The sequence below is a fragment of the Colias eurytheme genome, chromosome 19, assembly GCF_061535395.1.
Source record: "Colias eurytheme isolate Ceu_HAF_F1 chromosome 19, ilColEury1 Martin Lab GWU primary, whole genome shotgun sequence".
NCBI lineage: Eukaryota > Metazoa > Arthropoda > Insecta > Lepidoptera > Pieridae > Colias > Colias eurytheme.
The window spans coordinates 4,604,381-4,618,105 of NC_142998.1; the positions used below are offsets into that span (position 1 = coordinate 4,604,381).

A 13,725-nucleotide genomic window follows, 5' to 3' on the forward strand; every position below is an offset into this window, starting at 1 on the left:
TCACCGGTCCGCATCGACTCAATGTTGTTTATTTCCAATTCCCATTTTTAGACGACAATAGCGGTGTCGAAATGCGATGAACAGCAGTCAATAGTTGAAGAGTTATAAATTAATAACGCCGCAGTGATTTCATGAAGTGTCGAGAGGGAACAATAGGGCTGCGCTGAACAAATACCGCTCGAGGGGGTGTCGATGAAATACTATGTCGTGTTTTACGAGCATTGACACCCCTGCGCGAACCGCTTCACTACACATATCACCCATTCCACAAACTCATGAAATATCGCTCATGCGTGAAACGAAATCCAACGTGAATATTTTCTTACATTTTGTGATTTTTGTGGTAACTTTTTCCACGAATATTATGTCGAGTTCTGAATTCCGATAATAGTTATTGATAAAATACGTATTAAATCTAATGCATTACACTTTATCAACTATGTAGATTGCTTAATATACATTGTTGCATGTTACAAGAGATTTTATATGGCTTTAACGCTGTAAATTACTTTGTAGTTAGGGCTTATAACAAACATAATAAGCTAATATCGTTGTTTAATAATGTTGCAAAATGTTACGATTAGCTCGCTACTAAAAAATAATGAAGTCTGTTGTAAAAATAAAGTGCAAAAAATGTGTGAGTAATTTTAATTTAATTTCGTCTTTAAACAGTAGGTCGTTTGATGCGCTCAAATTATTCATATGCGGGGTGGCGTCATGTTTACCCTTGCATTAGGGAGCGCCGGCTCTCGTTGATAAAAACATTGCACGTGCCCGATCCGCTTAGCTACTATTTATAATGAAACAACCGGGAACGCTGTCCCTAATCCTGTTTGTTTTCGACCTCACTGTGCTATAATACGGAACTACAAATCGAATAACCAACGCTGACGTCACCCCGCTTTATTTTTAACACCGATTGTCCTTTATTACATTAATCACGCAATTAATCTTAACTCCTAATCAATTATTTTTTATCCTTATTTTATCGCGTTGATATTTCTATTTACAACATATTATTAAGATTTCTTATCGAATTAATTCCCGAGGCTTATAATTTGATAGACGATAACCGGCACTAATTATTGCGTGATGTAAACAGTAATTAATAATTATAATGTATTAGTTTTTTACGTGTACGTGTAAACTGGCGTGGCGTGGTGTGCATCGGAGCGCGCAGTGTCTTATCGAATTATAACGGTTGTTCATATCGCGGTCTAGCGCAGGTAGTCATTACGAGCACCGAAGGGTGTGTTATCGCACATCTAGAGGCCGATACAACGCTGTGAATCGTCTAAATGAACGCAACAGCTCAGTGGGAGCGTCACCCCTCGTTGTAAAAGCGAAATTATCTCTCCATCTAGCGAGTGAGTCGCGCGACAGATGGCGCTAGCAATAAAACCACTAAACGCGCTATCGTTCGCTGCCCCTCTTTATTATTTGATCGGGGAGCCAAATTAAAGGATTTACTAACCCCTCGCAGGCGACCCTCGCCCGACAACAATCACCTCTGTATTAAGTCTAATTGTGTTTTCGAATACAGACCCTATAATGATACTGGGATCGGTGTGTGAAAAATAAGGCTCATTCATCCCCTGAGATTTATTAAATTCACTGCCACATTAACTCTGATATAAAACTTCAAACTCGATTACGCCACATCCATGTTTTGTATTCATTATATTTTTAATGAGATGAGTGAAAATTTTCAACTTTGTAAAGCTTTTTATAAAGTTAATGTAGTAAAATTATTCATTGTAACGGAGTAAATTTACTTACAGTGCCATGTTCTTGTTATTGTTTTTATCAACATTCTAATCAAAGTACATACGTTCTACATTTTATTTTTCATTGATATCTTTAAGCTAGGTATATTCTATCAAAACTTAATCCTTCAATATATCACTGGCATGGCAGTCTGTTCATTATCAAAGGATTTAGTTAGAAGTGTGTTCTATTTTTATTTATTTTTTTGAAATCGTCGCCACTTTATCAATAGGTATTTTTATCAGATCTATAAAACTCTTCGATATATTTGGTGACATTAACTTTATATGAATATATTCATCATCATGAAGTGAATTACACTTGAAAGTCGCTACAAATCGAAGCGACAGTTGTAACATGTCCCAATTGGATAAAAAATAAATACATCGAAATAAAACACATTGTAATGTATACTTGTGCATTAATTATTAGAATAAGAGTTCCCCTCGGTTCGCCTGCCGGCAGAGCCGGTGTGAAACTAATTACACTAGTCCCTACTCGAGGGCCGCCTTAATTGCACTGATTGAGACACGGATATTGATTTGGAAACAGTTTGCGTTGATGCCGAGTGCCGAGTGCTGAGTGCCGACTAGGGCATGCACCCGGGTTTACCCGGTTCCGAAAAACCCGGGTAAACCCGGGTTTTTTGATGATATTGAGAACCGGGTCTGAATAGTATGAAACCCGGTTCTCCCGGTTCCGACCAAAATATTAAAATATAAAGTATTATTTATATTTTGCTGCATTATTTTACCAAATTTATTGTATCTGGCAACGTCAGACTCACGCGCATCGCGAATTTTCGTACCACTCCTCAAGCGTGGCTCCGATTGGTTGTCTAACCTTAGATGCTGTAAGTTTCCTACGGTTGTATTACCACAAAAAATTAGGCTTCGAAAATGACAAAAATTAGGCTACAGAAATATTTTTATTAGATTTCTCGTGAATTTGAAAAGCTGTTAATTTTACTGATTCATATAATGATCCAGTCATGTTTTTGTTTTTGGTATCAAGCTGAAATTTATATCGAATACTCAAGTCTTCGGTCCCTTTTATGTGAAAAAGTCGAACTCACAAGCCAACGCATCAAAAGATACAGCCGTAAATGCTGAAAATTTTCGCAAATTTCGACATTCGCATGGGACTCAAAACCTACAGGTACTTTTCATGTTTTTATGTGATATTATGATAACAAGAGCGCCGAGACAACCGTCAAAACGCTAAGGAATATAATACGCTATCGATACAAATTGACATAAGCGTATGATGTTTTGCCTAAGGTTTCGGTCACACTACCAACGACGACGACGACCACGAACAAAATTTTCATCCAGTCGAAATTAAATAAATTGTGCAAAACACAATTAAAAAAATTTAGGAAAAAATGTGTTTAACCTTTTTTATAGATAATTTTATGATGTACAATTTTGGTTCCAGGTGATTGTATGATAAACTTACCGTCTCGGCGAAAATCGCAAAAAAAAACTATTTTTTTTTATTAATTGACCTCGAATTATTTTTTTTCCAAGTACCGTAATGACGGGAGATTTAAATATTTTATTTTGAATAAATTTTGGCAAGATTTGAATTTTGGTCGTGGTCGTCATCGTCGTTGGTAGTGTGACCGAACCATTACCAAAATATCATGAGCTTATGTCAATAATTAGCGTTAGCAATTTCTAGTCCTTGGCGATACTGACGTTTGACTAAGGGCCAAGGTACTTTTATAAGACTGATAAAATATAAAGAGAAGTATTGAAATTTTGTTTCTTTATTAATTTAATGAAATAAGACACAAGCAGCGTAAAATAAAAGGCCTATCAGGTACTTTTATAGTTACTTTTGTTTAATTTCGTATTTTTTCCGAAGTATTATAAAAGAACCGGGTAACCCGGTTCTACCCGGTTCTGAGCTCGATTTGGAACCGGGTTTCAGAAACTTGGAACCGGATCCGGTTCTGCATGCCCTAGTGCCGACCCGCTCGCACTCGGTCGAGGCGAACCCTCATGAATAATGGATGCCTCGTTCGCTCCTTGACTCTTCATTTAAAACAGACGATTTCTATTCAACTCGTAAGCCACACGCCTATGACTCACTCGTTTACCATTCGAGATGCTTCGTAAAAATGCACTCCGAGTTTTGTAAGAATGTCAAGAACTAACATTAGCATTGCTAACATAAACGGCCGTCGAAACACATAGTCCACCGTAGAACGGTCGAGTTTCGGTTGGAATATTAAATAATTCGCAATTCTCATTTTCATTTCATCGTTCGAAATCGCACGTCGAGAATCATTAAATCTCGCTTACATATCATGAAAACAGTTAAACAGTTGTGCGGCGTGGAGCACGTAGTCTATACAAATAATGAAACAATTCGAAATGCGGGGGGCGAACAAATAGAGGGTGGCTACCCGCGGAGCTATTGACGGTTGCCTCACAATCTGAGTTGCACAACACGCTACAATAAATTTGCCGTATGATTACGAAGTACAAAATGAGATTGAGCATTGACATGCTTTATTGTTCAATGTTTACCCTCGTTGTAATGTATAAAATTTTATATTCACACTTCTGTAAATTTATATTTAAGAAATGCACTTATTGTTACTTTGGTGTGATTATAAATTTTTGAAACTCTTTAAATAGTTAATAATAAATTACACCAATTAACTGTTAATAACAGTATTTTTGAAATATATCATGAACACGCGACCTGACATGTCACACGATATAGCGCCGCATTTGTTTAATAATTGCTAATTGAGTGCAGAATATGTGTTAACATGGTGTCCGTTTCACTAATGACCTGTTATTATGCGGTGAGAAAAGTGGACTAGTTTGATTTTGGGATAATTTGTTAACAAATTAATTGGTCAACTTGTTACTATATTGTTTTCTAATGTTCCTGTTTTAATGCGAGCGCAATATGTTGTACTTTTTTATTTTTTAATATCAAAGCAATGCTGATTACATTTACGCTTGATTACATTTTTATTTCTTCATTTCTTTGTGATTAGCTATCATTTAGTAGTACATTTAAAAATAAATAGGTAGCTACCATAAAGATAATTGGATGTGAATCTAAAATGGTATACTCATCAGCGTGAATTACAGAGAAAGTTAATCGTGTACTTACGTTCTAACCATCAAATAGCAACTTTCAATTAAATCAGGTAATAATTACAATTATCGTACATTATAAAATGAAAATTACTAATTAGCTACGTACCTATGGCATGTTCTTTCACAGTCTTAAAATGCGTATTTACATTCTTAAAATAAGTGACTAAATACAATTTAGGTAGGTGAAAGTTACTTATGATTATGAAAGTGGGATAAGACTGAAGTTAGGTGTAAAAATTTAAAAATTAAAGCTACCTTTCTTCACCACAAGTCACCGTATGAAGCTAGTAATAATCAAATTTCGTAGTAAATAGTAAGACAAGTCGAGTTTAACAGGACAAGGGTAGGGGGTCGCCGCAGCGCTGCGGCGCGGCGTGCGGTCTGAGGCCGACCGCGGCCCTACCGCGCCCCGCCACATACAATATTCAACAATTGTAAATTGCATGTGAATTAGACAAGTTTCTATTTATTATATGCGAAATATGTACTATGGGTATGTACTATGTAGCATCTACCTAAGTAGTACCTGCTTGAAGTTGCGAACGCTTACACCAACAACATTCAGATTTAACATTAATATTAATATCTTTAAATAAAGTTCACCCGTGATTAAAATACCGATAAAAACAACTTTATCTAGAATTAATTTCGATTCAGTGACCTTTCGAATTAACATAATAACGTTATAGTTTTATTTTAAAATGTGATACGACCGCATAAATAGTATCACTAATTAATCAGAATAGGCGTGATAATTTATGTGCCTAATTATTCACAACTCTCGATGATCCTATTTATTATTCATAATTATAATACATTGACCTTAATGGGGATTTCATAATTAACATTAAATGTCCGTAGATTTGTAAATTAAGTTGTTTCTGACTTGACATTTTTTTAATAACATAAAAGATAATTTTAGACTACGCAATTTGCAGTTCTGAATAAAGACTTGGTCACAATATAATATGTATTTGAATACCAAAGTCGGAGAGTTTCACAAGAGTAACATGAATATTATTATTAGGTTGTATTAGTAAGTTATACAAATGGTATGAGGCCTGTCCGCTGGGCACACAAGCGACGTTCGGAGGGTAAACAGCTAGCGCAAACACAAACTTGCCGACGGACCCTCCGAACGTAGTTCCCGGACAAATGTTATGATGTTTACAATTTAATATTTCGCCCGCCTCCCCTCTCAACATAATTATTCCGATTTTTTAGCTTCCCTTTGTGTAGAAACATGTCTACAAACAAGGGATATCATATTCATATGGTAAAATTGTATTATTACTAAAGTTTACTGAATACAGTTTATCTATTTCTGTATATTCAAAAATTGTAATATGTATGTGTTACTATATTATCAAGCAAACAGTGCATTATAAAATCACTCTTATAAACGTCGTTATGTATAATTACGAAGTGTGAACATTATCTAAAAATATTTGCTTCCAAAATATTTATTCACAAACGTGCGAATCTGCTAAATATAGTGCAGGAGATTGTGATTTATTTTACCACAGTTACCTTCGTTACATCGTATCAATGGCCGGAGCTATATTTGCTATAGCGCATCGCAACGAGCTTGTAAACACTGCTGCGAACGGCTTCGTAAATAAACACCGTGCAATTTCAACGGACGTGCCTCGCTCTTACACTATACCTATGTATTTACTTTGTGTTCCGAAGATGTATTTCAATTTAGTTGAATGTTATATTACGATTAAAGGTTAAAGTGTGTTTACATTCGACGGGTAAAATATTGCTACATGCAGTCTTTTAACCTGAAGTAAAGATGCACCTATACCTACCTATATTCAACGGAATGAATGTTGGATAGTTGATTGAATAGTTATTCTGTTATCGATTTCAAAAGTTTTTTTCTTATCATATCACATTTTCATTCTCAATTATCGGTACGTTAAAATATTCTATTGCTGCGATATCACTCAAGAATGACAAGCAAATAGAATATGTAATCGACCGATAATAACTAACGTTCCATATCAAACTTGAAATAAAACATAAAAGCACTTCGAATAGATTCTATTCCAAGTCGAAAGCAATTACGTTGTGATAGAATTAAAAGGTCTAATTGTCGGAGTATCACAACTAAATAGACTTGTATTGTTATCGATCTATTGTGATGTTACAATGCGTTCCATGAAAGGCGCAGAAACGCTATGTCATTTGTATCGGAGGCTTGTTATTACCGACAAAAAAATTCAGTACTGTAATGATTGATTCATCTGAAGAAACGACTCTGTCTTGTAACCTATTAGCGAATCGAGCAAGTCATGCGAAGTAAGAAACTCGTTTCCAACACATGTAACATGATCTTTCATTGTTGTACGAGGACTATTAGCGATTATATTTATTGCCGCTAATTATTTTCGTTACGAGTGTTATATTAGCGACATTCGACATCGTGTTAATGGTTCTTTTGATTCCGACGTGACGTATCGTAATGGAAATCTGTCGGACAATTCACACGCGCTCACGAGAGCTCTTATAAAAAGTGCCGAGTCAAAAAGGCTTCACGCTTTAGCGGGAGGCAGGATACATAAAGGGCAGCAAACGTTTGGCACGGACCTAAACAAACAAGGGTAGCTAGGAAGCCGGCTTTTGTTTGGCGAGAAACATGCGAGTCAACAACTCGCAGACGAGCATCCGAGCCGTCTCCTCGTCTCATATATCCTTCGAGGAATCTGTCAATTTCATTACACAAACACAAACTTAGCCCATTTCGCTGCGGGTTTATTATACAAAGATCAAATCCAAAGTTATCTTATTTCACTTCAGATTTTAACCTTCTACTAAACGGATCTTACGGATGATTTATTCAATTGGAATTAAGGAAAATTTATTAGTAGGTTGAATTTTATTGAATTTTCTCCGAAGTTTATTTACACGTTTCAAATTTTCGTCAAATAAAGATAAACAGTGATTCTAAGAAGGGAAGTGATAATACGCGAAAATAATGTTCACTGAAATATTTGAAAATGATTTTATTATAGAGCAGAGGTGGCAGAGGTGGGTACATATTGACAGACGGCGCTCGTCGCAGCTCGCAGCGGCTCTCGAGCGCAATTACAATCTGATTACGAGACATCGGCGCCACGTACAAGTTCGCTCGATACTCGATCCGATATCAAGATAACGATGTCGCCCGCACTACTCGCCCACTCGACTCTCCACTTCACTCCCGCTCGCCAACATAATTATATCCATTTGTTTATAATGAATATTGATGATGCGCTCGCGCTACTTGCCGATGATTAAGATTATACTTACGGGAGAAATGTGATTAATGAAAGTCAAACAAATTATAACAACGCTTTCGACGTATTAATTGCGTCGAATGGCACAAATCCCACGCGACGCACGTGTGAATTTATCGCCAGCTCGGCGGGCAGGGACGCCGGCGAAAGATTGCATTATCGATGAGCGAGCCACTAATGTTCCGCGGCGGGCTATGTTTAAACAATTATTGCTCCGCGAATGCGATACGAATCGATGATAATGTTGGCCTCTGTGTGCTGTAATAATAGCCCATTTATCGAGTCGACTGCCATTTCGCCGGGGGAATTATTTATTGGTGCGCCGCAAGAGCGACGTCGCTTACGATACAATAGAGCCTTTCGATCGACTGTTTGCTTTAATAAAGTGGAAACTTGCGAGTTGCGGGCGAGATAAGCTGAACGCGGCATGCATAAATAATTCATAAAAGCTCTGGCAACCATTAATGAAGGTCGAAACCGCAGCCGGTCCGCATCGGTTTGCTTTATTTCGCGAACACAATCGTGGTAAAAGTTTATCGGGCAAAGTGCTCGGCGCAAGTTATTACCGGCTACCAACTTTAATCTTGTCTGCATTTTAGATTAAATTGTAGGGAGCTTGTATTTATTTGTGTTCACGTTAAAGTAAATGCAATATATTGTATTATGAAGTTACCAAAGTCCAAATAGAATAATATAAGTACGTAATAAATAAAATTCGCTTTAAAATGTTTTCTCACACTTGACTCGATATCCAATTTCACGGCATATAATAAAGCAGCAATTCTATGCGCGTCCGTACCCGTAGCCGTTACAATGCACTTGATATGAAGCGTGAGCATTCTGTGAGAGAATAAGTTGCGGCTTTCGAGCGCGACCCGCATTTGGGTCACGATTCGCCAGGGTTGCCAGGTGACCCCAGTATACTCGGATTGTTTCTTGTATTTATGCTTAATTTACTGTCTAGTCCACTATATGTGGTGAATAATACATAAAAATATTATAACCTTTCCTTATCTGTGCTACATTGTGACAAGCTTGATGATCACAAGTTCCAAATCTCACGCCGCAATTGTCATTGTGCACAAATAAACCCGTTCTGTCTCCATTCCATTTGACTATATTCGAAATTCAAATTTTCAACGTTGGGTATTCCCGGTCTTTTATTTTTTTAAAGAAAAGCATAAATTTATAAAGAATTTTTTTGCAATGGATGTAAAGCTGTGATGTAAAATTATTGACGCTCGTTTTTTTTAACTTAACAAGTTCGGTTCATTTGTTTGGTCAATTAGAATTTTGGCAAAAACCAAATCAACGTGAAAAAATAAACTTTTATGCAAAAAACTAGCTTCGTGGTATCCAGTCGCAATATACCTACAGAGTGTGCTCTGCTTACGTCACATAACAAAGTGCAGAAATAGGTAGGAGAACAAATGGGGCGTCTCTGCGAGATGCAACTCCAGATTAAAAGCTCGACCGAGTAAACCACGTGAAAATCGCGCAAAAAGAGGAGTCACCCGCGGCATTAGCGGATGAGTGTCGGAGCCATTAGTGTGGGCCACCTCCCCCCTGCACCCCCCTACCTCCCCCTCTCACCACTAAACCACGTACCTCTTTTATTTCTCGCGCGGGGATGAACTCCTTAATGACAAACCTTACTATATCTTTTGTGGAGAACTCGCGAAAGTACGTATTTTGCGGCCTTTTTGTACGTCTCTTTTTATTCTCGTTCTGTTCACAGCTGCACAAAGGGAGATGTATGGATTTAAATTATTAACCTTGCGCCACTTTTTCGAGTATTTTTGCTTGCAAATAACAAAAACTAATGTTTTATCTTTGCTTCTTTTATGCATTTATTTTGAACTTCCTAATTGATGCAACGCGTGTTTTCATATACAAAACAGTATTTGTGTGGAATATATTCTGTAGGTAATTATTATACCTACTTAATTTTAAATAAATACTGGCATTTAAATTAAATTATGCAAATGCGGTTGTTTTAAATTAGCTCTACAAATAAGTCAAAAATACGATAGTGCTAATAATAGTTATTCAAGCCATTATTTTATAATAAACACATTACATGAATATATATTTGCATTTTAATGTTCATTATGGTATTATCTCATAATTTGGTTATATAAAAAGATTCGATTATCAATTCATGTATTCGAACAGCGATTGCAAATTATTCACAAATAAAAGCAAACATTGAAATATTTTCATGAAACCAATATAAAGTCACCAATATGGAGGTCCGATATTCAAAAAGCTTATTATGTTAATTCATTCTCGATTCACTGCAAATCTGTGAATAAAATTAATGTGCATTTAAACGGAAAATACGAACAAAGCCAATAAATAGCGGCAACACGGCGATTTATCATTTTATTTGACCGCAGTGCATATTGTTTATCATGTTAATTTTATTTGTAGCTCACCAATCGACTTATCGACTGAAATTATAATTGTCGGAATTGAATTCGAGCCGCGTCGGAATGTGGAAACATTATCGACTCTCTATTTGTATGTAAAACGTGTGTTAAGCTGTTAGCGGTCTGTTAATAATTGATTACCGCCATCTTTATTGAATGTTAATGTATAATTCATTCACAGAAAAAGATAGCTGAATTTTAATGAGTTTCTTATAAGACGCCGTTTTAAATGTTGTCTTCCACGACTCCGTCCGTCCTCCGTATTAACCACACGTCGCTCATTAATTATTCATTCATTGCGGTTTATCATTGAGCCATAAAATAATACGATTAGATTTTCGTATTAGTGTTAAAAGTGTTTTTATAATTCCGTCGCGTCGTGGCGGAACATAATAAATTATTCGAGATAAGATATTTGATCTCTGCATGAATTTGTGACTGAGTGTTTATTTTATTTGCAGACGGAAATAGCGAAGAGGTTAAACGCAATAATAGCTCAAATCTTACCGTTCCTATCGCAAGAGCATCAGCAGCAGGTCGCGTCGGCCGTGGAGCGGGCGAAGCAGGTCACCATGACGGAACTCAATGCGATTATTGGGGTAAGTGTTCATATATTACAAAAAATAACATAAACGAACTCTTTTCTTTGTTTATTCGTGTTTGTAAATATTTACAAAGTAATGAGTTCTTTAAATTAGGATTCTTCATTCTATGTTGTTTATGTTGAACATACGTAGGTACGTGTGTTTATAAGATTCTAGAATATTTTTTTGAGCAAAATAAATATATCATCATCAAAAAATAAGTTTAAGTATAAAAAAGAAAGTTCGTTGACATCCTTAGATATTATATTATGTTGACATGTACCTACTTATGCGTAGAACCGCAAATTAGATCAATCAAGACATCCTCAACCAAGGCAAATACAACACTAATTATGTATCCATTTCATATGTAAATCCGCTAGTATGACAGGTTTGTGTACGTACAAGAAAACTAATTTCTCGGTAATATTTCGAGTAAAGCCGTTTTGAATAACACGTGTTTTGTTTGTACAGCAGGCCGATGTAAATGTGGCACGGAATGTTTAGTAATGCTGTCGTTACTCCCACTGACGACTGTGGCATTTGTCCAAATACCCGGCCGTCTGTCGACTATCAATGCTCACCTACCACTCGAATTATAAAGCGAATTTTAAATTATACCCTCATAAAATGTTGTCTAATAAATCGCGAGGTAATGCGCGCGGAATACTAATTGCCGCGCTCGAACGGTTGCAATAGAAACGTTTACAATCCACTGCTGAGATTTAATTGTGTGAAACAGAAGACAAGCACGTGTGTAGCGGAATTTATTGAGTCGAAACGAGCCAGTCTCTACGTGTTAAGTTAGTTCATTTTGTAAAGGCGCGCTTTCAACAGGTCGAAAGTTCGACGATCGTTAATTAAACGATCTAAGCCGCACAACCCCACTTGGCCGCGGTCCAACGTCACGGAATTGCCACCGTCTCGAATTATTTTATATTCAGTGTATTTCATTTTATAAGTCGACACGAAGCGGCGATCCGTAATTTATCACGTCACTGCGGCCCATTCTAATTAGCGGGTTTTTACTCATAGGAACATGTTAAATGCGTAAATGTCAAGTGGGGGGAGAGACATTAATGTTTTATATCCACCGCACTAACACAACACATTAGCATTTACATCAATTCACTCTCGCATCGTTAAACACGGCTCTCGTGGCAAATTAGACTCTATCTTCAAATTGTACTTATAAATAATTTCAAAATAGTCTAATTGATGTTTTTTAGCCCACGGGCGTCCGCGTCGTGAGGTCTTCATTGCCGCCCATTATATCAATAGACTAGAGTTATTTTCGCAGTCGAATGCCAAGTCGTTAGCGCGACCTAATCTCGGAACTCATATTATACCGTAGTGGTGACTAGAAGGAACATGCCGCGATCAAAATAAATCGCTTCCAACATAATGAGCACGAAAATAAAGTGGTGAAGCTCGTCGTCGCTCATCGCCGTACGGCCGATAGACTCTTATGAATCCCAGCGCTTGGACCGGAGCCAACTCGATTAGTACACTCTTTAACTCTCACATCACACAAACCAACATTTTCTGCGTCGACTATTATAACAATTTATTTTCATCGTAAATATAACATTGTATCATAGAGATCTTATTTTAAATGTGTTTTATAACATCTATGTTATTAATTGCCAAACGCTCGCCTAATATACGGCCTTCTACTTTATCAATATTCACACTAAAGTGTGATTTGTTTTTGATCGTGAATCAACAATCTCATGAATTATTTAACACGCGGTCGAGAACTTGTCTCTTGTTAATAACACACCTTAATTACTTATTGCGACTCCCCTCGGGCGGTGCGGTTCATTATAAACGACGAGAATTTAATGGCAGTATATTTGCATATCTTGCATCTCGACGTCGCACCTGACGTTTTATTTCACTATTGCATACAGTCAGCATGCGCTCGAGTTCGACGGCCGGGGATTTGCGAAAATTTGTCACAGTCGTATACAGTAGGTGAGTATAGATAATAGGATTGCCTTTGAGAAAGCGGCAAAACGCAATATCGCTCTCCCCCTATAAAACACTCTAATTTAAATAAAAAAGCGGCGCCACCTTCCGTATGTCGGTCCTTTTTTGTTACGAACCTTTTTTATTTTCGGGTCAGCTAGGGATCAAAGGGGCTCTCCCTGAGCGCCGGAGAACGCCGCCAGCGCCCACCTCCGTCTGATTTGCGACCATTTCGTCTCGCCGATTTGTGAAGAGGGAATACTTCTCAAATTGGGGGACTGTTTGCCCATTTAAATCACTCGATGCTTCAAACCTTCCGGCGTATTTGAATGTCTTGTTTGTTTTGTGAATAACTTGTAAATAATATTGGTGTACCTACTCTAATATTTGAACAACGTTGCTTCATGACTAATTCTCTTACAGTAAATTTTATTTATAGCATGAATGTTAAATAAAATATATAACTGCCAAGTACAAAATACGTACGATATTTTATCTTTACACTATTTGTTAGTCGTGACTAACCTGAGGGTAGCGAGATAATAGCTTCAATATACAGCTT

General features: G+C 37.0%; 1 protein-coding gene across 2 annotated transcripts in view; it reads left to right on the forward strand.

Moving 5' to 3' along the window:
- Window positions 1–13,725, forward strand: part of LOC149900125 (protein groucho-like) — a 54,659-nt gene that overhangs the window by 10,488 nt on the left and 30,446 nt on the right. For both annotated transcript variants that reach the window (XM_090112870.1, XM_090112871.1), the window contains exon 5: window positions 11,070–11,207. In XM_090112870.1, coding sequence (XP_089968996.1) covers window positions 11,070–11,207 — 138 coding nt within the window. The remainder of the gene's footprint in view (window positions 1–11,069; window positions 11,208–13,725) is intronic.